At 43.2% G+C, this 26909-nt stretch overlaps 1 protein-coding gene across 1 annotated transcript; it reads right to left on the bottom strand.

Moving 5' to 3' along the window:
- On the bottom strand, nucleotides 1-25430 carry anos1a (anosmin 1a). Its single transcript, XM_086283782.1, has 14 exons — nucleotides 25178-25430; nucleotides 22476-22535; nucleotides 14842-14907; nucleotides 14236-14458; nucleotides 13177-13361; nucleotides 12373-12502; nucleotides 10828-11033; nucleotides 10473-10599; nucleotides 8888-8992; nucleotides 7196-7284; nucleotides 6743-6914; nucleotides 5235-5461; nucleotides 2886-3027; nucleotides 1-1916 (listed from the first exon to the last, which is right to left on the bottom strand). The coding sequence occupies exons 1-14, from the start codon at nucleotides 25358-25360 to the stop codon at nucleotides 1867-1869; spliced, it is 1965 nt and encodes a 654-aa protein (XP_086139908.1). The 5' UTR covers nucleotides 25361-25430; the 3' UTR covers nucleotides 1-1866.
- Between the last annotated feature and the right edge of the window lie 1479 nt (nucleotides 25431-26909).

The raw sequence follows: 26909 nt of genomic DNA, 5'->3' as shown, positions 1-26909 counted from the left end.
TTCATTTATTATGTATTTATTTTACACATTAACAGGTTTCAGGTTGTATTGACAAAACAGGCATGTTTTTAACGAGCATCATAAGACACTTCAGTGCTTTTCATGAATATGTTTAACACGTTTTTGTTTTTCACATAAACACATTTGATTCATGTCTGTTATCTTTTACCTGGTAGTTAGTTTTATCATGTAAAATTGTAACAAACTAGGGAAAAAGAATCGCATGTCAGATCATTTCTGTCCTTTCTGCATTATAGTTGTACACAGTGTCCACTGTTGTTTGTTGTTCTGCATGTGGCTGCTCCAATCACTCAGATTAAAGTTCATGTATATAGATTAACGATAAACATGTATATGGATCGAAAGGAGCCCATTGAGGTGGTTCGGGCATCTGACAAGGATGCCATCTGGGCACCTCCCGGGCGAGGTGTTTTGGGCATGTCCCACCGGGAGGAGGCCCCGGGACAAACCCAGGACACGCTGGAGAGATTATATCTCTCGGCTGGCCTGGGAACGCCTCGGTGTTCCCCCGGATAAGCTGGAGGAGGTGGCTGTGGAGAGAGAGGTCTGGGCTTTGCTGCTTGGGCTGCTGCCCCCGTGACCCGGCCCCGGATAAGCGGAAGAAAATGGATGGATTAACACAACAGCAAATACATACATGTGTACCAGGTTCTCCAAAGGGTGACATGATGGTGACGAGTTGCATCTTTTTTATTGTTTATGGTCTGAACTATGATAAATATTCTTCATAGCCTTAAACTTAAACCAACCTCCTGTGTTCAGTCTTTGTCTCTGCGGCTCTGTTCACTGTGGTAAACGTAAAGGAAACATGCTCTTATCCAAACAGACTCAGTGTCTGTATGCAGCCATCTGTAGCACAACTTCATCATGGAAATAAACTCTATTCGAGGTTTGTTAACATACAGCAGCTCATACTGGCAATGAGACGTTTTACACTTCAAGAACAATAGAACCACATCTGGAGTACAACCGTCTTGGTTTAGTTTCTGTCCACATGAATAAGTCTTGGTTACACTTCTCATGGCTAAATACTGAACCAGGAGTACAGGAAACAAGAAACCTGTACATGGGTGCAGCGCGCTGTATTTGACACGTATCTGTAGTTAAAACCATCTTTGCACAGAGAGGTGAACAAATGTGCGCACACACATGCAACGCAGATGTAACAGTCCAGGCACAAATATACCACAACCAATAAATAGAGACACAAAGTATATACAGCATTTGAAGAGAGAGTGGGAGGAGCTACATGTCATTTATAAAACAACAAATCTTTTTAGAAAATAAGTTGCAAGAGCTCTTAATGGCACCACTCAGTGACACTGACATTAATTTCTATCATTACATGCAATTGTATCAAAACTGTTGATCAGACCTTAGTACACATCAGTAAACTAATCCTGAACTCGAATCCTTAAGATCCAGTTTTTAGGATCCAGTTTACTATCAGTGCTCGTTCGTGGTGTTAATATATCTTTTGCATCTCTGATGTCGTTGTCGACTAAATCCATTTCATGCTTTTATTGTATTTATTTTTTACATATAACTGTAGCAAACAGAAGTAAAAAGAACTGAAAACACAAAGAGAGCTTTTTGTTTATCTTCCTGTTGGTGAAAGTTGTGTCCATACTTTTACTGAAATATGTTGTATACATGCTTACTTGAGGGTCAAGTTTGGTAAAGCTTCGGTCCATTATGGGACACTGCAGGGAGGGATTCACATGTCTGTCAGCTGTCACTTGTTGTCTTGTTGTAACTGACAAGCTGCCATTTGTCAGTTAGCACCGCTGCTCTGTGGCTTCTTCTTTATTGTTTTGGGAGCTCGGGTCATGAGGCCGTCTGGTCTCAGTGTCTGTCAGTGATTGGCTGCTCAGGATGCTTCCTCAGCCTTGATCCTGAATGCAAGCATATATATTTTAATGTTAACATAAAGTTTTGGTTCTGGTTTCAAAAAAGGACACGTAACTTATAATAGCACAACGTTGCCAATACAGAACAAGGTGTTGTTTCTCCCCTGCAGCGAAGACTCCCAAAGACTAGTCTGCTCATAGAAAATACAGTTTCAGGCGTTCGTGGATACAAATATTTAACTTGTAAGGCAAATTAAAGCGAGCTTTTTCTAGTCTTGTGCAGGCTGCTGATCAACATCAAAGTGAGGGTCGAGTTTATAACAGTGGTGAGTTATTACTGTCCTGTATGAGCACAGGAAGTGTCAGACAGCTAGCTTGGCTCAGGCTAACTATTAACTGAAGCTCCACTGTTGTGCTTTGTGACTGGATGCTGCTACTAAAGCTTAAACCCCGATGGCAGGCACACTCATTATATCTCTGTTTCTCTGTTATATTCATTTATAAGACACCTTCCTGCAGCTTTGGGCATTTTTATTCAAACTCCAGAGCCTATCAGTAGGAGTGAGGCAAACACCTACAGCTGGTGACTACAGAGGATGAAAATACAGCATAATGAGGGTGTGTTTGGCACTTTAGCCATGACGTTATTCAATCAGGCTTTGCTACTTCCCAGTGACAACATATACACATGGTTGGACTTCCAGATATATCAGGAACCTTGGCTTTGCTTTTATTTTCAACACCATTTTTTTATTTCAAGTATTTTTGCCTTTTTACATTTGTCTTCACTTACTGACCATGTAGGACACTTAAAAGGAAATATGTTGTGCATCACCAGTCAAGCTAAAAATATGATAAAGTATGGTGTGACTTTTTGGCCAATATCAGACATTTGCACTGTGTGATGCAGGCTCAGAATACACTGATTTTAAAATGTAATTGTGCTTTTACCAAAATGTCCAAACAAAAGATTTTTCTATGAGTGTTTTCCTTTTGATTGTTTTAACCTCTTACTGTGCAGTAAGGTGCTTTGGTATCCAGGGGTCTGGAAGGTTCTCCTGGTTGTAGGACCTTCACCCTCCGTTGTGATGGCCTGTACCTCCAGCCTGTACAAACTAGCAGGGCGTAGGCCTGACACCACTAGAACATTACCATCCTGAAAGAGAGGAGACAACAAGTCAAGGAAACGTACGGGACAAAGTGTGAAACACTCATGTTGTGTGAAAGTGCAGGACGACTGAACCAGCTTTCAGCTCAGGGCCCCTGAGATTTGCCCACAGAAGAAAATAATTTTGAACTTGCATTTAAACTAGAAAAGAGAAAGCCAAGTATTTCACTGTACTATCACAAAACTAAGACACAAAGAAATCGATATCAGCAGACGGTGATTTTTGTTGCTTTTTTACATTTAATGTGATCAATTTCTCATTTCACGTGTGAAAGCAGCTCCCAGCCTGGCAGATCCCCAAAGGAGGCATCCTCTAGAACCAGTAATAACTGCGCGTTACAAAGGTCAGAGACCAGCAATAGAACTGGTAGACAGGCTAGCGGAGATAAGTAGCCCATGGCCTCAATACGGTGGCTGAGGATGCCAAAGAGTGGGGCGGATGAGCTCAGAAAATTAGGAATTGGAGGAGAAGAGATCAAAGGAAATTATGGACAATGTAAGAACCTGATAGATGAATGAGGGGAAACCTCAGTCAGGTAGTGATGTGGCTCGACTCTGAACTGTAGCTCAAATGATAGATGGCAGAAGCTGCCAATCTAGTGCTGGAGAAGTGAGCTGCTGCATTTTGGGAAAGAATGTTAGGGAAGAGAGAACCTGGCTAACTTTCTGCTGCATTAGTACGTAAGGGATAGACACAGGGAACCTGCCGTCGTACAGAAAGGAATCGCTGCTGATTAGCATCTGAAGGCCGGATGCAGGGAGACTGGCCAGTTCTACAGAACATTGCTTCTGCATTTTGCGAATGAAAACTTGTTTTTTGGAAACGATAGAAAGATGCACAGAGCTGATCTCCAGAAGGCAGAAGGGTTTCCTGCAGAGAAGCTTGTTGCTGCATTCTGCGACTGAGGGATAGAGAAAGAATCTGGCATCCCAGTTCACTGCTGAAGGGTCCACTGCTGCTTTGTATATGAAGGATCAATGCGGAAAAACCAGCATCCCAGTGGGATAGAGAGAAGGGAAACTGGCAAACCAGTGCCCCCTCTTTTTTTTTTTTTTTTTTTTGCAAATGATAGATAGATGCAGAGAACTGGTGGTAGAAAAGCCTACTGGTTTTTGTGAATGACGGATAGAGAAGAACCTGGCATCCCAGTGACAAACTTGCTTCTTTAATTGCTCCTGAAGGAGGCATAGAAAACATCAAAGCTGGCATCCCTTGTCTAACACAGACAAATGGAGGCAGGTGCACAGAACTGAGCTTGCCCCTGCTACCTGGCACTGATGGGTGGGAGGAGCTACAAGATACACAGTAGCTTTTGCTGTTGGAGGTACAGTTTTGCTTCAGCATGGAAGAAGACTTCGGACAGACATTTGGATGTGTGAGGTTAGCTTCGAATGCTGGTGGTAGAAGCAGCTGACACCAGGCTACAGTCCAGTTTGAATCCGTAATGGAAGGATATTTGGGAGACCTTTCGGAAGCGCTGGAATGGCACGGCTTCTGAGTCGGGCGGCTTTTCGACTAACTTGCCCGGTCTGTGGGCCTGTTTCAGAGCAACGTGAGTGGAGCTGTGAGCTTTGCTGGTGGGTGATCTTGTTGAATTTCACAGAGGTGGCGAGTGGCCAGAGTTACTTCATAACTGAGGGTATTCGGCATTCGCCATGACGTTGAGAGTGTTTGGGTTTCTTGGATTGCCTGGAGGCAAACCGATGAAGCAGAGCTCTGTAGTTCTTCGTCTGACGTGGTGACGGACAAGAGGGCGACCGTAAGCAAATGGAAGGTGACTGAGGGACTTTTTTTGCCTTTTCCTGCTTCAGTTCCAGCAGTGATGAGTTCCCTTCACTGTGCCTTTTCTCTATTGCTGGTTTAATAGTGAGTAAAGACAGATGTCGTTATGCATCTCTCACAGACTTTAGAAAAGCTGGTGACGACCTTTAGGCCCAGTATGAGTTGAGTCACTTTTACAGGTTAAAAACTTAGATGCTCATCGTGGTTCTTTATTTGTACATTTGTACATATAACCAGCAGTCGAGGCACACTGGAACTCTCTCATCTGGAGCATCTCTCAGTCATGCTCAGGGCTTTGATGTTTTGCAATAAGGTGGATTTTGCCATACCAAGCAATGCATGTACTTTAAAAACATCACTTTTCAGATTTAATTTTCCACATTGTATAGTTTAGTAAAGTCACTTCACTGACCGGCGGTAGGATCTGGGACTGGGAGATCAGGGTGCGAGGCAGCTTGACATTGTAGTTGCGGTTAGTTGAGATGACTTCTGCCCAGGTAACCTGGTAACCAGTTAGCTGCTGGTGGGATGAAGTCATAGATATATCCCAGCTAAAGATAGCTGTCACATTGCCACCCAGGACCTCAAAAGATGCGATCAGGTTGGTTGCTTTCACCAGGACTTTCTGAAGATTCATAGCTGAAAAATACACAACCGGACAGTCCAATGAAGTCAGATACTGGAAAGGTTTTCCTCTCCATGAGGAAGCAAGTGGCATAAACTTCCAATCGCTCACCAGAAGAAGTATAAAAACAGACAGACTGGAACATGATTATGTCTCCTCAGGCAGTTTTGAATATTTGTGCATATGATTCCTCTGAAATTACATTTCATGTTTACATCATTGTGTTGTGCATTTATACTGCTTTTGAAATGTGAAGGCTTAAAATGGGAAAAACAATCTGGAACGCTTTCTGGCACCTTCAGGAAATGAGTAGTTAAATCTGACAGATAAATACACAATACTGAGTTAGGTTTTCACGTTGTGCTCCAGCCGACGACATCCCGATATTTGCTCAGTAATAAGAAAAGGTGTCGATGTTGTGCTACCTCAGAAGCTACTGAAAAAAGCATACATGCATTTACATTTTAAGGTCATTTGAAGCACATCTTTTCAAACAGCTCAACAAATAACATCAAACAAAAGATTTTAATATGTGTACTTTGTTACTGCATCATTGTAACTAATGTAAAAGTGCTATTTTTACCAGAAGGAAAAAAATATGTTAATGTCATGGTAATGTGATGGACACTCGATGGAGAGGTGTAAGAAAGAGAGGACATGAGAGGAAGTTAAGATTTTATTTTGAAAGGTAAGGATTGCTCAACAAGTGAGATTTGATAATCTGGAAAAGTTCAATTTAATTTATATTATATAATTACACCTATATGTACTGTTGCATTATGTTTTTGTTAACTTTCAAAACTAACTGAAGCGCACAAATCTTTGTGCCATTCGAGGATTGTGTGAAAAACGGGGCAGTTTAATACAGGCTACACTGACTGGTTTGCATTGTTGCTATTTACAGTTGCATTTGCTGCACTATTTTGCACCATGTTATCATCATAATTCTTTTCTCAGCGTTGCACTACTACACCCAGTCTTAAAGTTGTCTCACTTCCCATTTCCAAGTTTAACCCTGATCATGGGTGTAAAGTTTCAAATTCCTCAAACGATGTACGGAAGGTAGGGGAGGGGCTGGTTGCATCGAGAGATTTGATTGGTCAGTTCAGCGTCAGTAATGTTTTTATACATATGTGTGCTGTGAGTCAGGATTGTTTTGTGTCTAAAGAAAAAAAGGCTTGATTAGAAGCTAACAGAGTTGACCTCGCTGACTCGTGCTGCACTTAGAAAGTGTTGAGGTGTGCAGACACTGATAAGTAAAATGAAATAAACAAGCCATTATGCGTTTGCCTCACCGGTTTCTCTGGGACAGTTGACAGGTGTTGGACTCTTGGCCTGGATGGTGGTGCAGGGAGGCGTATGAAAGCTGGTGCTTTCTGCCAGAGGATGACTCGTTTTGCTGACTGGCTGCAGAAGGACTTTGTACTTACAGGAGAAGAGTAAGCCCTGCAGGCTGATAAAGCTCTCCTAGATTAGACAGACAGGGTGTGAGCATGGCTGACTGGAGACTGATTCCCAATTTCAGATTACTGCAACTCTCATTTCACAGCAGGCAAGGCAAAGACTAAAATCACCTGTTCACAATGCATACGTTGTCTCGTCTTATCAATAACAAGATTAATAAAAGCAGTCCTTTTTATCTGTACCACCCATGTGATGCCTTTCAACTCTGTTTTATTTTGGCTATGGAAATGAAATAATTTCACCTCCATGATCAGAATGATACTCATTTATTTGAATAGGGTTACCTTTGTACTGGTCTCCTCCACAGGGCTGGTCTGGTCGTGTCCACAGTATTCAGGTCCCCACTGGATTCTGTAGAATTCAACCAAAGGATCTGCACACAACAAGCCAGAGAAGAAGCAATGTTTATGTTGAGTCTTGCACTTTGTTCATTAGCTGTATTATACTGCTATGTCCACGCAACCTTTAAAGTGTTTTTCTTCTTTGAACCTGCTTTTTGAAACCTAGTTATGTCATGACACAGATCAGAATTGTTTTGCTCTGTCGCTTTTTCCCTCACGCTTCCTCTGAGTGCTTTTATGGAGGTTGTTAGGATGAGAGTTTATACTGTAATGATCCACCAGCTGTTATTCACTATAATACCTGACAAGGTGACGAGATTTGAATACTCATTCATGAGATCCAATATGGTGTCTCACTCCCATTTCTGCTTTATCAGATTACATATTCACTTTTTATTTCATGACCTATAACCCTGTTTTCAGGTCCATGGTGGAGATCTAGGATTTTACTGCAGAGATTTAGGTTTTTGATTCCAACCTTGCAGAAACATTAAACCACCAGCCCTGTTGTGATTGGGGCCATTTGTGGTGTCTTCTTGTCATGTGATGACACTTGTCTCCAGTCACCAAGCACTCGCTCGGTGAACGTGTGTGCTTCCAACCACAGCCCTAAAACTTCAAATACATGAATTTATATTCACCCAAATCTCTGCAGCTTCCACTGTGCTGGATGATTCTGTCACCACCTGTCACCAGTCCTCCCAATCCTTTCTGCTATTTCGTTCTTCATCCTTGTTCTTAGGGTAGAGGTTTTAGCAGTGCTGCGCTGTGTCTTCCTTTTTTCCAGATACCTGAGCCATTATTTTTAAATGTCAGCTAACTAGTGAGCTTACTGCCCCATGTACACCAATAAACCTTTACTAAACTGCTGAACTTTTAATCATTACATCTTATTTCTGACCTGTATGTGGGTTAAAGCCCAACAACAGCTTAGCGTATTCCTGCGTTTCCATATCCTGCACAGCCTTCGGGCTGCAGAGAAATAGAGCTGTTTCTAGAAGCGAGAGGTAAGAGCTCACAGTTTGCATCATTGAAAGACGGATTGTCAGTCACATCAGGGAAAGATTACGGGAGCGACTAAATCCCTCACTCCACAGGACATTTTTGCACAGTCCACTGTTTGGCAGATCAACATAACTCTTTCTTCCCCTGTGTTAACTGTGAGTGTGGTACAGAGCATTTATTTAGTTTTTAACTTTGAGTCTGTGTTCATAAAATTGTGTTTTTGCTCTGTATACTTTAGTTTTGTGCTTGTTTTCTTGCCTTTTATGCAGTTTGGCACTGACTGCTGTGATGCAGTAGTTTCCTAGAGACATTTAGCAGCTCTAACCTAAGCTCGTGTTTCAAGATTCGCTTCAGCCTCTTGCTGATGTTGTGAAACTGGTGGTTAACATTGTGTCTCATGGCAGCAGACCAGCCTCCTTCCATAACATGAATTACTCATCATATTTACACCTTCTGCACAGAAAATACGTTTCTTTTTCAGAATGCAATTTTTGCTGAGTAAACCTTGGCACATTTATCTCTGCACGCTGTTTCAAACGGGGTATTTGTCTTTTAACAGCAGTTGTTTGAACGTTTGCAGAGCAGCTGCAGGATAGCTCAGATGTTACGTGTGATATGATTTGTACATACCCACGCTTCTCTGCCAGTAAACATGAACCCTGAGCTGTCCGTCCTGGTAGAACGGTGTCCCCACATCCAGGACGTCACCTGCAGGGCTTCTGGGAGCACTCGTGCCTTCAATACAGACAGAATACAATTAAACATGAACTGCATCACATACAGTGATATCCAAACACATGCCATGACACAGCCACAGGTACAAAAACCTTTGGTATCAATCATTGGAGGTAATTATTTTCTGTATGACTTGTTGGTGTCTCAAGCTGCTGTGGAGGAATTTGGGCCCCCTCTTGATGCTGGTGGCCTGTGAACAGCTCTTCTAAGGTCCCATCACAGTATTTCATGTGGAGGTCGGGACTTTGGGCCACAGCTTTCTGTTATAGATTTTGTCCTGTTGAAGAGTTGCTGTTTTGCAGTCGGTGCACTAGCATGAACTCAATACTAAATATGCTAACTGAGGCCTTTGCAGTCTGACTCTGGATGAATTTGCTCGGGCTCCTGCGATGGGTAACCATCTTTCCACACATGAATAATATTTTTTCCTGTGGTGTACTTCGTTATAACCCTTCCCAGACTGATGATTACATCACTGCTGATGTCGTTCCTCCTCAGTGTGTTAGTACACACCTGAATGCTGCAGACTTTGACTCTCATCTACTGATAACCTCTTAATAAAGTGCATCTGACTGGGAGAAGCTGGACACTACTTACTTTTCCTCCTAATTCGGATGGAAGCAGTAAGGCTGCGCTGCACAACAGCATAACCCTGTAAAACCTTTGTTTTTCACATGACTACCTTTATGTTACCTAATCTCAGTGAATACAGAGCATCACTGTGGAAAGCTGATAGGTCGATCTCATTCAGGGTTTTTTAGAAGATAAAGTTGAAAATGAATATTAACTTATCATCAACTAGATGTACAGTAAAACCCAAAGTAAACAGAAACTGACTGAGGGCCTCCATTGCACATCAGAACGTGTAGGTTTGATGACAGTTTCTTCGTTAGTATTAACTATGACTTTATTTTCCCATCCTCGTGGATTATTCTGTATCTGCATGCAACAGTTATTCCCACCCGTGTCACACGGGGGGCTGTGCACGTGCTGATGCATCTCCAGTCGCTGTTTTCAGCCTGTTGCCTGTGATTTTAATGCTTCACTTTCAAGTTTTTATCATTTCATCAATGTCAACCACCTCTTTGAAAGGAACGCCTTGACATTTTGAATTTCAAAGCTAAGAGTTTTCAGCCCCGTCACACTGATAAGTTTGTAGGTGTGGAATGTTAAGGTTGCATCTGGAGTGAAGCTCTGAGATACAGGAGATCAAAGATTGAACATCCCAGCAGGAGAAAACCTTTGAAATATTAAACCCCAACGTGCTTTTTTAAAAAATAAAAAGTGTCACCATAAGAGTGTAAAAGCAGACCTATCGACTATACAAACGGAGGAAGCTTTCAGTGCGAGCCTGAACATCTGAACACGCTTTTACACTTTGGGGAAATTTTAAGCCGACATGAAGACGTTTTCTTTTCTTCACGACAAAATTTCGAGCTCGAGCTGAAAAAGCCTCGGTGTCGTGTGCGTGTTTCCGTACTTTGCTGCGTGGTGAAGTGGAGGACAGCGCGCGGTCCTTTGAACTGAGTTTGTCCCCAGTAAGACACAGCCTGAACCTCCACACTGTAGCTCCTGTTGGTCCTCATGCTGTCCAGCTCCACCTGGCTCTGTGCACACAGACACACACAGACACACAATTAGGCACACACCACACCACTGATTCCATGTTATATTCAAGTCATATTTGCTTCCAGTTGTGATCACAGATGTAAACATGCTACACACACTCCACTCCACGAGGGTTTCGGAGAACATTACATGCATTATATCTTTCTTGGGTCTTAAAGAGAAGTCATGTTTTTGACGTGCTCCATCTGCAGCTGTGGCATTCTCACCTTTCTGACCGTCTTCCTCCTCTTGGTCAGGGATGAGGCGGAAGAATGTCCAACTGCAGTCCAGCTCCAACTGACCTTGTAGTGGTGGATGGGAACATCCAGGTCAGGAGGCATGCTCCACTCAATCCTGGCTCCCACTGTGCTCCCAGGACCAAAGCTCATATTTGCTACTCTCAGCTCAGTGGGAGCAGGAGGATTGGAGGGATCTGAGGGGCACATGTTGGATGTTATTAATATCTGTTTGCATGCAGAAACAATGACCTTTAGTGCACTGACATGTGCTTAGTTTTTAACCCATCCTGCAAAGTTCACAAAAGGCCGATTCATTCACACGTTACTCTCAAAAGAACCAAAAAATCGATTCCGGAAGACATCTGCCGTATTTACAGGTAGTACTGTGTGGCAGGCTGTGGTTTGTGGCTTGGCTGCAAGGGAGGAGCAGTGGGTTCAGGGCATGGTGTCAGGGGGGCTGACTGCCATCATCTGATCATGTATTTGAGTATATCAGCAGGACCAGAGCAGCGGTCTGTGCGGCGTGAAGCGGAGGAGGGCAGCTGGAAGGCTGCTGCAGAAACAGATTACGGATAAAAACGAACACTCGGCGTGTAACGCTGTGTGCGTGGGTCCTTCACTATCACACACTACCATTGCATTCATAAATAGTGAGGACTGCTGCCTGCCATTAGCATGAACTGGCTGGATGCTGGTATTTATATCCGGTGCTTCCTCAGCCTGATCACGATCAGTGATCAATCAGATGGTAAAACTGTTCTAATAATACATTCCAGCACATGAGGGCACCACCTACACTGCGTCCCTCAGTACCTCAGCACCGTGCAGCAACAGTGGGAGAACGCCATGAACACGTCTGAACTGATTAAGGTTCACATCTTTGCGACTTGCCGAGGCGGCTCCTCTGAGACTGTGGCAGCTACAGAAACCACACAGAGCAAAACAATGAATCCTCTGAGGACTCTCTCCATAACCTCTGCATATATACCACAGTACAACCATTTGCTAAACAGTCTATTTTCCCTTGCAGAGCTTCTAACTGTGCCAGTGTTGATATTAAGAACTTTTGGCTTCTTGACTTTAAGCTCATTAAAAACATCTCTCTTCTCTATCTCTTCTACTTCGGGTAGTAGAGGCAGGGGTGGGCCTGGTGCTGTGCTCTGTCACTTTGTATTTTCTAAGCTGTTAAAATATATTTTGCTTTCAGCTGATGTCACTGTAGCTGGTCGGTCTGAACTCCTCTTTTGTCACCACCTCTGCCTGTTTGAACGTTGCTGCATCGCCTACTTTCTTCACTGGCCTACAGCCACTCTGAGGATCACCACATCAGCACGGCTACATCAGCGCAGTCACTCTCTGTTGCCAGACTTTGCTTTTGTGTGTCTGCAGCTGGCAGCTTGTCCAAAGTCTGACTGTCACCTGGCTCCAGCCCCCTGACGGTGACTCATTGTGGTTAATGCTGCTGTTTGGCGAATGGGAGGAGCGGACTCTACGAACACACACACACACACAGACATGCAATGTGTGTCTGACCTGTGCTTGAGTGGAAGTGTCTGCTGGGCGTGGTGAAACCTCTGGTCCCGTGAAGGTTAACGGCTGCCACTCTAAACTGGTACCAGCGACCGGGCCGGATGTCTGACAGCCTCGCTCTCTGCTCCGTTGTCTGTTTGGGAGAAAACAGCGTGTTTGGTCAGTGTTTACGTTTCTGTCTTGGCGATGACGATTTTTAACGTCTAAGAAAATAAGTTGATAGATTTTTAAGCATGTCACAATTCATTGTTGAGTTAAGAGGAATTTACCAAAATGTCTTATGACCCGTAAAACGTTTGCAGAATATTTGAACATGCAGTGATGAATTTTAGCAGATCCAGATCCAGATGCAGGCTTGTCTTTCAGATTTCCACCTCGGACACTTAACCTCACATTAATGCACAGCTGCTAGAAACTGCAGATGAAGTTATTAAACTACAAGCAAAATAATAATCTCATGTCTAACAAAGTTAAAAGTCTGAAAATTTGAAATAAATGTGATAAAATGTGTTGTTGCTGTGCCCGCCGTACATGTGGAAACTGTAACATCTACTTTTACCAGCAGCACTTTATGAAGTTCATGCCGAGCTGAGTTCAGCTTATTATTCGCCTCCACAACAGTCCCAGTGCATCATGTGACGCCTGTGTTGCAGTGCTGCCGCCATCAACAAAGCAAAAACAGAAACAGCAGAGCTGTTCTGTCAGCACTTGGAGACCCAGCACCTTACAAAGAGATTTTATTTGGGCTTTCTTTCCTTTAATTTGTCACGTCTCAGTAACAGTCTATATTGGAGGCAGTTAACTAACCTGTGCAGCCACCTGCCACGACGTGGCCGTGTCCTCGCTCGGCTGGATGCCAAAGTTCCATCTCCTCTGCAGAACGTAGACGACAGGCTCGGCCGAGATGTTGAAGCGCGATGACCAGTGCACCTCCAGCTGGCCAGAAGACACTTCTTCAAAGGCTAGCTCCTTCCTTGGCTTCAGAGGAGCACCTGGACAGACAAAACATCCACCAAAGGTGAAACAGAGTACAACTGAAGGGACAGTGCTGTCCATCATCTGCTGTAGCTCCGCAGTGGGGCTCCTAGTCAGCACCCACCAATGCTGCAGGGATTTGCAGATTTACTCAGGGAGAATTTCCACTTCATTTGTTTGAGTAAAGGCCCAGGGGGGCATTTTTTAGGTTATCAGGACTGATAACATTAGAGTGCGTGTGCCTGCATGGGTTCTCTCTGGATACTCGGGCTTCCTCTATGTCATCAAGTGTGACTCATTTGTGACCAGTCCAGGCTGTAGCCTCTCACCCTGCGACAGCCGGGATGAGCTCTAGCTGAACTGGATAAGTGGGAGAAATGGACGCATGAAGCTTCTTTATTATTTCCTACAGTCAAATCGTTAAACACATTTATAGTCAGGGCTGCACATAAGTGGTCCGCAGGTGCGAATGTCAAAATAAAAGACCGCACCAGATAAGAAGTTGCAGCGCGCGTTTGCGCACATATCAAAGGCATGTTTCTGTCCACTAGAGTGGGATTTTCACGGCACATTCTGCACCACATCTCTGTGCGTTCATCATTTGTTTGAAGCCAGCTCACCTCCTGCAGCCACTTGTCCGAGAATACGCGCTTCTTTTGTGGTTCGGACTCCTCCTGACATTTCTTCGGAGGTGGAGGAACACCTGCTTAAAGGAGCTTCTTCGACATCTTTAAGAGTTCTAAACAAACGTCTGTCCTCCTCCACAAAATCTAATGGACGCAAACGCGCGTTGCAACTTCTTATCTGGTGCGCGTCTTTTATTTTGACAGCGAATGCTCACCTGCTTATGTGCAGCCCTGGTTGTAGTGATGTGATTCTGGCTCAACATACCCTTGTAGATGTCACTGGGAGTCTGGCAGGTGTGGCCACAGCTGTTAGAGCAGCATTTCTTCTGAGCAGAGCATTCTTTGTCGTGGTCACAGCTTTCCACACAGGCAGCAGCAAAACCACTGGCTCTCTGTGGAGGTGGACAGCTGCCCTGCTTCACCATCAGCACAGAGTGCAGGAACTCACAGCTGGTCACACACTCCCAGTGCTTTCTGGGAAACACCCGCTGGATGAATCAAAGGCAAAGTAGTTAGCACAGGTTAACTACTGTTACAGCTACTTCCTGCTCTTTGCTTAGAACATGGTGTAATTCTCACACTTGACATACGACAGTGAAACAATGAATAAACTGTGAAATATGATAATGTCAGGTTTGCATCAATAAGTAGCATCTAGACAAGAAGATTAAGAAAAGCGAGACAAAAAGAACAGCACTGAATATGAATAATATTTCCAGGAACAGGCGGATTCTCCAGGTCTTTACTGGGACTGAGAGTTTAACAGACTCTCCACCTTTATTTCAAACTGTGATTGCACAAACAACCCTCGGCTGTTTTTGTACTGTACTCAGAAAGCATACAGTACGACTGACTCTATGCTGCACCATACCTCACATAACTCTCTGCAGTTGCCTTTCCCCTTCATCTCCCAGGAGTCTCTGCAGGGCTCCAGGCACTGTGGAAGTCAAAGCAGTGTGAGCACGTTTAAGGTTTATGGTCAGAGATGAAGAAATACATTTGGAGGTTATGCACAGTGAAGTGTTCATGTTTTATTGCTGAACACAAGAGTGTGAGACAGTTTAATGTCTCTGTGAAACTGCAGGTGACCACAGATTACAGCCTGTCACATCTCGCTTTAGTTAAGTATAAATAATTGTAAAAATTATACAAACATGTACAGGGATGGTGTGTGTGTGTGTCTGTGTGTGTGTGTGTGTGTGTGTGTGTGTGTGTGTGTGTGTGTGTGTGTGTGTGTGTGTGTGTGTGTGTGTGGGCATTCAACTGATTGTACCCATAATATTAACTTCAATAAAATGAAGAATAATTGGTGCTTTTTTCATGAATGTTATTAATTCATAATGATGCTGTTGTTTCCAGGGGAAGTGGACATGAAAGTGTGGTGACATCAGACTAGCTGTCCACAGTGAGGACATCAGTGCCTCCTTCTGTCTCGTCCTTTTTAAATATGATCATATTTCTCTGTCATGTCTGTAAGCAAACACACAAGGTGACACAACTCTGTGTAGGTGCACACCTGTGTGAGGGGATTTATGTTTCTGGAGCATGTCAAGCGTTAACAGTGTAGTGCTCTGCACCACAAAGCCCAATCCTGCACCAGTAAGCAGAGGCAGCCCAGGGGAGCAAGTGTGCACTGGTTCTAATTTCATGCTGTAGCGAGAAGCAGTGGGGGAAAGTGAAAAGCACGACAGCCTCACGAGGGCATAGCAAGTCATCTGAAAGTTGGAGGAGTGCTCCAAATGCTCAGCAGATAAGGCACACGCTGCACAGGAAGTGACGCTTCACTAACTCACAACACTTTTGTCTGACCTGGAAAAACCGTTTGTTGCACTGTAAATTCAGACAAAACACAAAGTTATTGTACTCAAATCTTCCAAATATGGTATCTACTGCCATACTTACTCTGGCATTACGTTGACCTCCAGTAACACTGCTGGGAATCAGGATGTGTACATCGATCCACATATAAACAAACATCTAGGACTGATTTCTTCCTTTTGTGCAACATCTCTAAAATTAGAAATGTCCTGTCTCAGAGTGAAAACGAGCTCATGCATTTGTTTACTTTCACAGAAAGAGCGAGCATGTCTGCTGTACTGTTACATCCAGAATCACATTTAAAATCTTTCTCCACAAATACTTCGGGCCCGTCTTACACTCATAGTCTCTCATTGTGTCTCAGACTGTGGGCTTGCTTGTGTTTCACTGGATATTAGATGACTCTATCACTCATACCCTCCTAATCCAAGCTGTAGATCTTTAATGTCAATAATATGTTTGCAACAAGCAAGTCGTAAAAGATCTACCCATGAATGATTTTTCTCGCCATGCTGAAGCCTGGTGTCGCTCTGATTTGGTAGGACAGAGCACCCTGAGTAAAGATCCGGCTCAGCTGGCCTCAGGCTGCTTCCCAGTTCTCATGTGCACAAACTAAACTCAGTCTAACGTTGTATTAAATGGACATAAAGCTGCAAGACAAGGTTCCATTAATTGTTTCTGCATTATTTCATACAATAACATGAGTTGTGCATAATCATGAGCATCATCCTGGTCTCCCGCTCAGACAAATGGTTCGATCCACTTTGCAACACTGGGAGATGCAGTTGCTTCAAGTAATGACACCGATTCCTTTGATTCAGGTATGCAGCACAATAGACCGCTGCAGAGGAAGAAGAAATGAAACGACACAAATTGGGCTTTAAACATCTTTCTTGGTTAAGCTCATAGTCCAGGCTGCGGCTCAGGAGACACAGCGGGGTCATTTACCAACCAAACGTCAGTGGCTCGATCCTCACAGTGTAACTGTGGTTTACAGTCACACATGTTTACTTCTGTGTATTTTCTGTAAAGCTTACAGATTTGTCATCGCTGCTTACAGGGGGGACAATAAGCTTTTGGGTTAATATGAAGCCACAAACGCCCTCCGATGAAAACAAGCCACACATGCCGGGTTGTAGACGTGCTGAATGAAGCAGGTGTCGGTGCTCTTAGTGCTCCACGAGGAAGAGTTCAGCAGCACAAGCAAGATGAAGAATACGTTAAAGATTGTACACGAGTCCACAAGACAGGAGAAGCAGCATGTTGTGTGTGAGCATCGGAGCTGCTGCAGAGCCAAGCAACAACACCGATGACAGACTCGCTTTGTGCCTGATGTTCCAACTAGTTTGGGTCATTTGCAACCTGACGGAAATATCTGTGCACAGAACAACAACGAGCGACAACAAATTCCAGCCACTCAGTCGGCGGCTTTATCTGTTTGTTCTTCCAGCATCACAGATCAACCCTTAATGATTATGTACAACTCTGAGTTTGCTGTCACAGCGTGAGAGGCAGTTACACCCTGGTCAGGTCGCCCTGCAGGGCTGACAAGGGAGAGCTGCACAATTATGTGACATGATGTACTGTTTTAGAGCCCCGTGCTGAGGCAACCACATCTTTTAATCAACAAAAGGGTTGTGAAAGTTAAAAAAGGGCAAAACTCACAGTCAGTGATGTGCACTAAGATAAGGGAAGATACAGGGAAGAAGAAGTTGCTGCAAAGTAGAGTGTGGCCCACACTGTGCTGCTCCGCAGTGGAGTGTCTGATTGCCCTGTTCCAGGCCTGTCATCTCCCATCTCCTGTCCACGCTCTCCACAACAGGACGCTTCCACTAACGCACACTGACATTCCCACTCTCGTGTCATTCCCTTTGTAGCTCAGCATCACTGAGTTTTCTGCCCCATTTCAAGCTTAAATCATTTTTGTTTCACTACTCTGAAGATAAAGCAGCCCATGAAATGTATTTCTTACTAAAACCTGAGCCGTGCTGTTCTTATTTACCTACAACGCACAGCAGTGTGTGTGTCATTACACTATTATTATTGTAGTGCAGTAATTCTGTTTATGTGGTCATGTTGTGTGTCTTGGTTTAATGTTGGGGTTAAAGTGAGGCCAGGTGCAGGTTTGGGCTGGTTGGTGTTGGGGTGAGTTTCAGCTATGGTCCATATGTCAGCATAATGCCTTCTAAACTAATGGAGACATTATTGTGCTGTTGGGTTATTTTGGCAGTGGATGTTCCTTATTCCTCCATGACCAAACGGAGATAATGGAGCAGCATCTTCTCCGCTGACCGTGTAAAATGCCGTTCCTTTGGTTCCTGACACGGTTTGATTCTCTGCCCAGACGAACCCCACAGAGACCAAACAGACCGTGTTTGTGTCTTGTTTCCTGTTTGACATTGTCTCTGAAAATGTTCCAGATTTTTGAACATCCACAGGCGAACTTTAACTTTTCCTAGAAAATTATTTCGCAGGTACTTGAAAATATGAGTTGAAGGAATGAAAGAAAAGGTTTTCTGGCTCTTAATCAAACATCACATCAAGGCTGTTGTGTATTGAAGGACACTAATTACTGCTGAGAGGAAGAAGGTCATTACACTGCGCTCGATGCCAGTTTGTGTATGTTTCGCTCAGGACACTGGTGTCAGCACGTGACTATGATGCTCGCTCATTGTTCCAGTGCCACAGTGCCATCTTAAGCCTTTTTTAAGAGCTGAATCGAACTAGACTGTGTGGGAGTGTCTTGTTAATCAACTCTGGCATTTGCAAATGGCTGTATGCCTGCAGGAAATAGTGACAGAAGGATTAACAAGCTCTCATTACCACCAGAGCCCATGAGGATGACATGAGGCCAAAGTGATAGGCTGTCTCACAGCAACAAGGATCAGCAAGCTTATCATCAGACCTCTCTAAGATTAAGAGCTGGGCAGGGGTATGTTGGAACTGGGACTGTCATGTTAGCCACACTCACAAGTCTGACATGAGTAATATTTTATAACACAGAGGAATATTAAATCTCTAAAGTTGTCACTACGGAGATGTTTTATCTTTTACTGTGGTTCATATTTAAAGTGCTGTTTGTCTGTAAGTATAAAACTGTCTAGATGCAGGCTCATAATCCAGGTGTGGAAATCTGGAGTGAGGCCCACATCCAGCCTCGGTGTTATTACTGCTGAGGTTCGATGGCATCCGTGATGTCAGACAGCTGACAGGTGAATGTGGGCAGACATGAGTGGAGGATTTCGTACTTTAATAAAGATCTGCATCGTCATTTAAGTTTCAGACGTTCGTTGAAGTTCTTAAATCAGTCTGATATTTTAAATGTGCATGTTTGTTATAAATGTAAGTAGGTATTATATATTTAAGCTGTTAATCAGCCTATCACAGCGGCCCCCAACCTTCTTTGTGCCACGGAGCACTTTAACGTCAGACGATGTTTTCACGGCTTTAAGGTGTCGCAGATAAATACGACAAAATTAAAGACACGACCGAGACAGAAACTGGTATTTTGTAAATATAATAATAGACGTGAATTCACTGTGTAACTGTGTAACGTTGTTAGCAGCGTCCTCCTGAAATGCACCAACAACATTGAGAGTAACATCCTCCTCTCTGCCCCTTAATGCTCTCTGGTAACTCTTAAATATTTCTTTCAAAATAAGACGCACGACTACAACACGGGAAAAGACCCAGGAAACCGAGTTAACGATGAAAACCCTGAAAATCATAAATCATAAAAGCCTCAACTCCCTCTCCACATCCAGCCTCTGTGTTATTACTGCTGAGGTTAGATGGCATCCGTGATGTCAGACAGCTGACAGGTCAACTCTCGCAGCGCGGTAACGACTGTACCTGCTGATTCCAGGTCTTTCTGCAGCTCAAGTTGGCTCTGGGACAACTCTTCTGATAACTTTTTTCACTCCACTGTCTGAAATCTTGTGGGGAACAACTGTCTATAGTGACATGCCTTCCCCTGATAAATGTGCATACAGTTCAATTCAGATTAATTTACACAGCACCAAATCACAACTACAATCACCTCAAGGTGCTTTATATTGTAAGACTGAACAATAATACAGAGAAAGCCCAACGATCAGATGACCCCTGAGAGCAAGCATGTGGACACAGTGGAATCATTAGAATCAGTTTTTATGATCCATAAAGCCTGGTGGCATAAATCAATCAATGAAACTACAGGCTTATATTAAAGACATAACGCTGTGGACGACCTCCAATTTCCTTCTAAACTCAGACAAAAAAAGGTTTATATTTACGGCTAAAAATCTCAGAAAGATGGTGTCTGACCGGATTCTTGGGGCATTACCTTCATTAACATATTTCCAGGCTGGACGACTGTAATTCATTATTATCAGGATGTCCTAAAAACTCCCTGAAAAGCCTTCAGCTGATCCAAAATGCTGCAGCAAGAGTCCTGACAGGGACTAGAAAGAGAGAGCAGATTTCTCCTGTTTTGGCTTCCTGTTAAATCCAGAATTCAAAATCCTGCTCCTCACATACAAGGTCTTAAATAATCAGGCCCCATCTTATCTTAATGACCTTGTAGTACCATATCACCCTATTAGAGCACTTGGCTCTCGCTCTGCAGGCCTACTTGTTGTTCCTAGAGTATTTAAAAGTAGAATGGGAGGCAGAGCCTTCAGTTTTCAGGCCCCTCTTCTGTGGAACCAGCTTCCAGTTTGGATTCAGGAGACAGACACTATCTCTACTTTCAAGATTAGGCTTCAAACTTTCCTTTTTGCTGAAGCATATAGTTAGGGCTGGACCAGGTGGAGTTTAACCATCTGTTATACAATTATAAGCTCAGACTATTGCAGTACTTTGTGTGATGAGCGGCTCTTCTTCTTCATTCATCTCTTTTCACCCCCACATGTTTATAGACCACTGCATCGTGTCATGTTTGTCTTCTCTGTTCCTTGTTGTGTCCTGTTACATTAAAATTAAAAAAATATTTATGCCCAAAATGGTGACTTTAAGTAAATTCATTACATGTAAATTTTCCATGTATAAATGTTACATTTAATGGAATCTGATATACAGTCAGTTCATACAAAGGATGTTTTCATTAATGTTTAATTATTTAGATAAATAACCATTTTATTTTGTATAAGTTACATTATCACATTATTACATTATCTTATCAAAATGATTGCTTGATGTTGCGTATTAGAGTATCTCACATTGATAAGCTCTGATTTGGGTTTATTTTGCAGCAATGGGACATGGGCACCTTGCACAGGACGATGATCTCAGCAGCAAATCTACAGCACAAAGGCTGAAAAAGAAAAGACTCAAAGTGCTGCAGTGGCCCATCACAGAGCAGAACTCCGCCTGGCTGAAAGGACAGAGAAAAGCCCACAAACGTCAATGAACTGACGTAACACTAAAAAGCGGCTGGCCAACATTCCCCACATGAGTGTCAGATACTAATAAGTCATATAGAAAAGGATTGTTTCTAATTATTGCTGCTAAAGATGGTTGTTCACGCTGCTGAATCATGGATAAGCTACTTTGTTTTTCACATGAGTGGATTTAAAAACACCAGGACTACCTGAGCATCATTTCACAAACAATGTTCAGATTATCAAAAAGATAGCCATCCATCTTTTACTGTCTGCCTCTTTCATGACTCCTGATGTATTAACAGGGAAACTGCTTTGACATATAGGATGTCACAGAATAAAGAGCCACAACTGGTGATGAATGGCAGACTTAAGAAATGGGTAATAACCACTACAATCCACCAGCACGTCCCAGTACATACAGATGTACACCTGTGCACAGAGCATGCTGTCAGGTTGCATGTGGCCTGATTTATTGCTGCAAAAGCAAGGAGCATAAAACTACACACACATGAGGAGAGCGAGAAAGAGTGATTTATTACTCTGAAAGGCTCCAGCAGTCCCACATGACTTCCTATTTTTACACTCACAGCTAACTGAAACTCTTCGGTTCTTGTCCGTGATGTAAACGTGTATATAAGAACAGTGTGTGCCAATAATTCTATCATTTACGTTTTAATCTGCATCTTTTCATTCATGCTGCAAAACAAGGGGGAATTTACATGATATACATTTATAGATTTTTTTCCAGGCAATTCCAGGATTTTTAAAAATGTACTAAGGGAGAGCAAGTCAGAGGGGCCCGTGGGAAATAAGAAAATCTATTGGAAATAAATATAGAGTTGAGAAACGAGGGAAGTTGTTTTGGATTCAAAACTGCATGTTAATGGAAATACTTGCATCCTTACAAAGGTACAAAAATACTTCAATAAAGTGCTTCAGATTGAATGAGGAGCACATTCACGTTACATGCATTCATGAGCGCATCACTTTATAAACTTCTGTCTTATACTGTATGAAAATAGCACAATGTAAAACACTTTAGACTACAAGCCACATTTAAATCATTTAGTGCACTTCATCCATCGTGCATCCACACTTACAACAATTAACTTAAACTGCATGTAGTGGGGAAACCCACACAGGGAGGAAGAACATGTAGTGTGGCCCAGTTAACCAGGAGATTTATCCAGGAGGTGAGAGTGTTGTTATTTTCTATGGACAATCAGAACACTTCATGCAAATGAGGTTCAGGAACAACCCACTGTCTCAGGTTTGTGTGACGAATGGAAAATCAGAAGGACGTACTTTTAAAAATGTCTCCTACCTTTGCACACTGTTTATGATTATGACACCAGCCCAAGGATCCGTTATTCTGAAGACGAGACTAAAAGGAGGAAGACAAGGACACAAGCATAAACAAACGGGTCTGTCTGAGTTAAGCACCAATGAATCCAGTTTAAAGCTGAGTGATGTCACTTTCAGAGGAACGTGAGAAACCAACAGGTGTCTAACTTTGCAGACTGTTAAAGTATTGAATAGGAACATCTAGTGCCAACCCTGTTCATTTAAATAAAGCATGCAGACCTCATAGCTCAGATACTTTATGCACGACGATCTTTTCCAGCAATATTCAAACTTCCAAACATGTTGCTGTTGTCGGAGCAGCTCCTGTCTTTGGGATCAGACAGCAAAGACTGGTTGCAGGCCTGTTACTCTGATGTTTTTATACAATACAACCTCCAAAAAAACCTTATGACCTGGTTTTAAAACACAAACATCCAAAGTGCTCAGTTGGAGACAAGACAGGATGCCACTGACCAGTAAGTAGTGGTGGCTAGATCCATTTTTGAATGAACGCTGAGAGTCTCCTGCTCTTCTGGAGTTAAACCTGCTGACTTGGCTGGTGAATAAAATGACAGTAACAAGAAATGTTTGTTTCTTTTTAATCTATGAGCAGCTGGGGGATTGTTCACTGTTCTCCTTTTTTCTTCTTTTTTTCCATTTCAAAGCCGTTGAAAATGTTGGCAGCAAACAGTGAGATTGAAATATCGAACAGTGATTGTCTAACAGCGCTGTTTGCTCTGTCTGTAGATAAATGGAATATGAACGATCGAGAGCGGAGACAAACTGTCTTGTTTGGTTTTATTGAAGCCAAGGTCATTATGTCAATCAACAGTTTTACTTATTTTGTTATTGGCTGTTTAAAACTGAGCTCGCATCAATTTCCTGAAAAAGACTCCTTCTACAGAATCACAGGAATCAGATAATGAAAAAGTATTCATTGACTTTTTCCATGCAATCTTTGCCCATTCTTCTTTGCAAAATAGCTCCAGTTTAGTCATCTGTGAATCCCAATTTTCAAGCCTCGCCACAGAACAACAGGATCTAGGTGTGGACTTTAATTCTAGCACTGTCCACACCACTGCAGTGTAGCTCTGGCCGTTACCAGTTTAAGCTGGCCAGTGAGCCTCACATGTGGGTGTCTGTAGCTCAGGCAGTAGTGCAGGTCATCTACTTATTGGAAGGTTGGTGGTTCGATTCCTGGCTTCCCCTAGTCTGCATGCCAAATATCCATGAGCAAGATACTGACCCCAAATTGTTCTCTGATGTGTGTGAATGTTAGTTAGAAAATGTGCTTGTGTCAATGGGTGAATGCACAAGTTGTGTAGTGCTCAGAAGAGCAGAGAAGCGTTATATAAGAACCAGTCTGTTTGCAGTGCAGTGGGGAACTACTGCATCAGGTCGATAACTGGAAACATCACCAGCGTTAACAAATGAATCATTTCTAAATTTTGTGAAAGTAGAAATAATAATAAATCATAACAGAGGTGCTGGATTAGACAGTGGTGAAACATAAAACGTATACTATGGCCCTACAGGACAAGTCGTGCTTCTAATTGTGACTTTCACAGGAGCTTTGTGAGGAATGGAGCCCAAGAATAATTAGTGTGAAAAACCTGAGGATGGACGTTAACTATAGTCTAAATCTAAAACAGGGTACAAAGAATAGCCCTAAAATAAAGTGACACGCAGATTCACAAAGTCAATGTGAGCATGTTTCACACTTCAATAGTTAATGAATTGACGTGAGTGCTGTGGGAATACTGGCTACTGCAAAACTAGGAATGGCAAATGATGTATCGTCTGAGGGGCAGCTTTGGAGAGCTGGAACTGAAGCAGGGACACAGTACAGTAGTCTGCTTCTTGGCATGTTTGACGAGCACCACAGCACACATTACAGGCTGGACCGTCATTCTGTGCAGTTTCATTGGACTAAGTGAGGCACACTCGAAAGCCTGAACCAAAGAGTCACACTGCAAGTGTGTGCACGTGTCAGTGTGTGTGTGCACGTGTCAGTGTGCGTGTGCACGTGTCAGTGTGTGTGTGTGTGTGTGTGTGTGTGTGTGTGTGAGAGAGAGAGAGAGAGAATGGCAGAGGAAGAATCCGTTTGAATCCCTATAATGAGCCGTATGGTCTATTCTGGCCTTTCAGTTGAACAGTGAACATCAAGCATGACTGAACTTATTTTTATCATGTTGTCAACTCCATGATGTCACTGTTTTAGATCGTTTCAGACTCTTAGAATTTTATGATATTTAGATATCATTTCTAAAGTAAAGTTTTTTTTGTTTTTCTTGTTGAGTCAGTGTCTCTGGAGTATACTCACCATCATCCTGAGACCTTGTTTTGTAGTGTAAACGTGACTTTCCATTACCTTGTGCACTGGTTTCCCTCAGCTTTCCCTAAAGTGCCCATATCTGACTGCATATGTTTCATTTTATAGCAGTATATATAATAAGAAATATATTTACTTATATTAAAAGTTATTTTATTAACGTAATGTAACTTTACATAAACATTATTGCACAGATCTATTGTTTGAAACTCTTTTTCAGAACTCATGTAAGGGTCATGGATATTTTCTTTCAAACCAATAAAAAAAGCATTTGCTGATTAAAAAAAGTTAAATAAGTGAAATTTAAGGACTGGTTATGTATAAACAGCCGTTGTCAAAGGTGTCCTGACCTGCAGAATCGAGAGCGCCGCTACACTGTGCAAGCTGAGGCATCGCGACGCACACCTGGCCCTGGAAACGCTCTCCGACCAGGACTCATCAGCATCGGCGCGCTGCCTCCTGGCACAGACACCTGAGCTGCAGAGGAACATAATCCACAGGCTGGTCCTGACAGCGCTGTTTGTGGTCAGCATCTCCGTTCCGAGGTGGGATGCTGAAACAAAAGATGCGGAGTAATGTGATGGAAGCCCAGCTTTACTAGCTATTATATAGCCAAGGGTGGAGCTATGAGATCTAGGCGTACACAGCTCGGGTCATGAGGCTGAGGGATGCTCATGAGCCGGTGTTTTCATTCCAGTCGGTCAATGTGCGCACAGCCAGGAGTATTGGCTCAACAATTCAATACTTTATTGTCCCACAAGGGGGGATTAGTTTAGCAGCAAGGGCAACATTAAGAACAAACAAAACAATGATAAAAAGCCACAAGACAGTTATTTACTTGTCATTAGATGTAGCCAGAATAATATGATGCTCACAAAAACGCACGGAGACGAACAATGACGAATAAATGAGCAGTGGCGTCATAATTGATCGTGACTAGTTCAATGGCTGATTTGCAGTAAGGTACAGTAGTCAGGCAAATTGAAGGCTAGCTATGAATGTATTAATTATTATTATTATTGTACTTTATTGAGCCCCGTGGGGAAATTGCTCTCTGCATTTAACCCATTCACTCAGTGAAGCAGTGGGCAGCCACTGGGCGCCCGGGGAGCAGTGTGTAGGGACGGTACCTTGCTCAGGGGTACCTCAGGGTAGCTGTTAAGGGGAATCGAACCCCCGACCTTCCGATCATGGGGCAACCACTCTACCTACTGAGCTATCCCTGCCCTTTAATGAATGACCACATTCTTCACACTCTTTATTACCGGTTCCTATTTTACCCTCTCACGGCTGCAGCCTTCCAGCTCCCAGCCGAACACACACCACCAACACCAACAGTCACGGCCCACTTCAGTCCTTTAAAGAGGCTTGTTGAGCCGATGCAGCTCCGGTGCGTCCGCCCCCGCGCTCCCGCAGCCGCGCCACCGACCCACGCCCTGCCACAGAACCAAAATACAAACTTAAATTTGCTTTCATGAGCACTGGTCGTGATAAATGTCAAGCTCGAACATCTAATTACACCATCGTGGTTTGTGTGTCTGATACCAGCTTCATTGATGTTCGTTGTTTCTGTATTTTATTGATCTGCTTCTGAATCACGGGCTGCACTCCTGTGAAGACTTCCTGTTTTATGAGCCAGGGGGATTTTACGTCTATTTTCAGACTTTCGTGGAGCTGAACTTAAAAGGTTTTGCATGTGTGGCGCTGTTAATTCAGGTTTGGATGTGCACATTTGTAAAATAGTTTTACATGCAGTCAGATTGCTTTGTATTTTTGTGAGGACTGGAGTATGCATTTGTGAGCCCTTTAAAGTTACGCACAAATCACTGTACACGATTGTAAATCTTACTTTATGCTCGTGGATCATATCATAAGCAATTGTGACCTTTTTTGAGGCAAATTTCTGTCCATATATAAACAATGACCAGCTAACCTAACCCCATTAACGTCTGTGGGAGGAAGCCAGGGTACTCGGGGAGAACCCCACGCAGAAACGGCCCAGGCTGGATTTGAACTCAGGGCCCTCTTGCTTTGCTGACCACCACACCATCCTATTTTGAATTTTTTTCATGTAAATCGGGC

The sequence above is a fragment of the Aulonocara sp. 'chitande type north' Nkhata Bay genome, linkage group LG23 (genome assembly GCF_057382095.1).
Source record: "Aulonocara sp. 'chitande type north' Nkhata Bay isolate Kocher_YH1m ecotype deep benthic linkage group LG23, A_spYH_male_GT1.1, whole genome shotgun sequence".
NCBI lineage: Eukaryota > Metazoa > Chordata > Actinopteri > Cichliformes > Cichlidae > Aulonocara > Aulonocara sp. 'chitande type north' Nkhata Bay.
Note: the sequence above shows the minus strand (reverse complement) of the source record. Positions and strands in the feature narration are given on the sequence as shown.

Coding starts and splice junctions, on each gene's coding strand:
- anos1a (XM_086283782.1), bottom strand. CDS start 25,360: ATGCTGACCACAAACAGCGCTGTCAGGACCAGCCTGTGGATTATGTTC. Junction 14,459..14,841: donor ACTGCAGAGAGTTATGTGAG/GTATGGTGCAGC, acceptor TGATTCATCCAG/CGGGTGTTTCCCAGAAAGCA. Junction 5,462..6,742: donor CAACTGTCCCAGAGAAACCG/GTGAGGCAAACG, acceptor TGTATTTTTCAG/CTATGAATCTTCAGAAAGTC.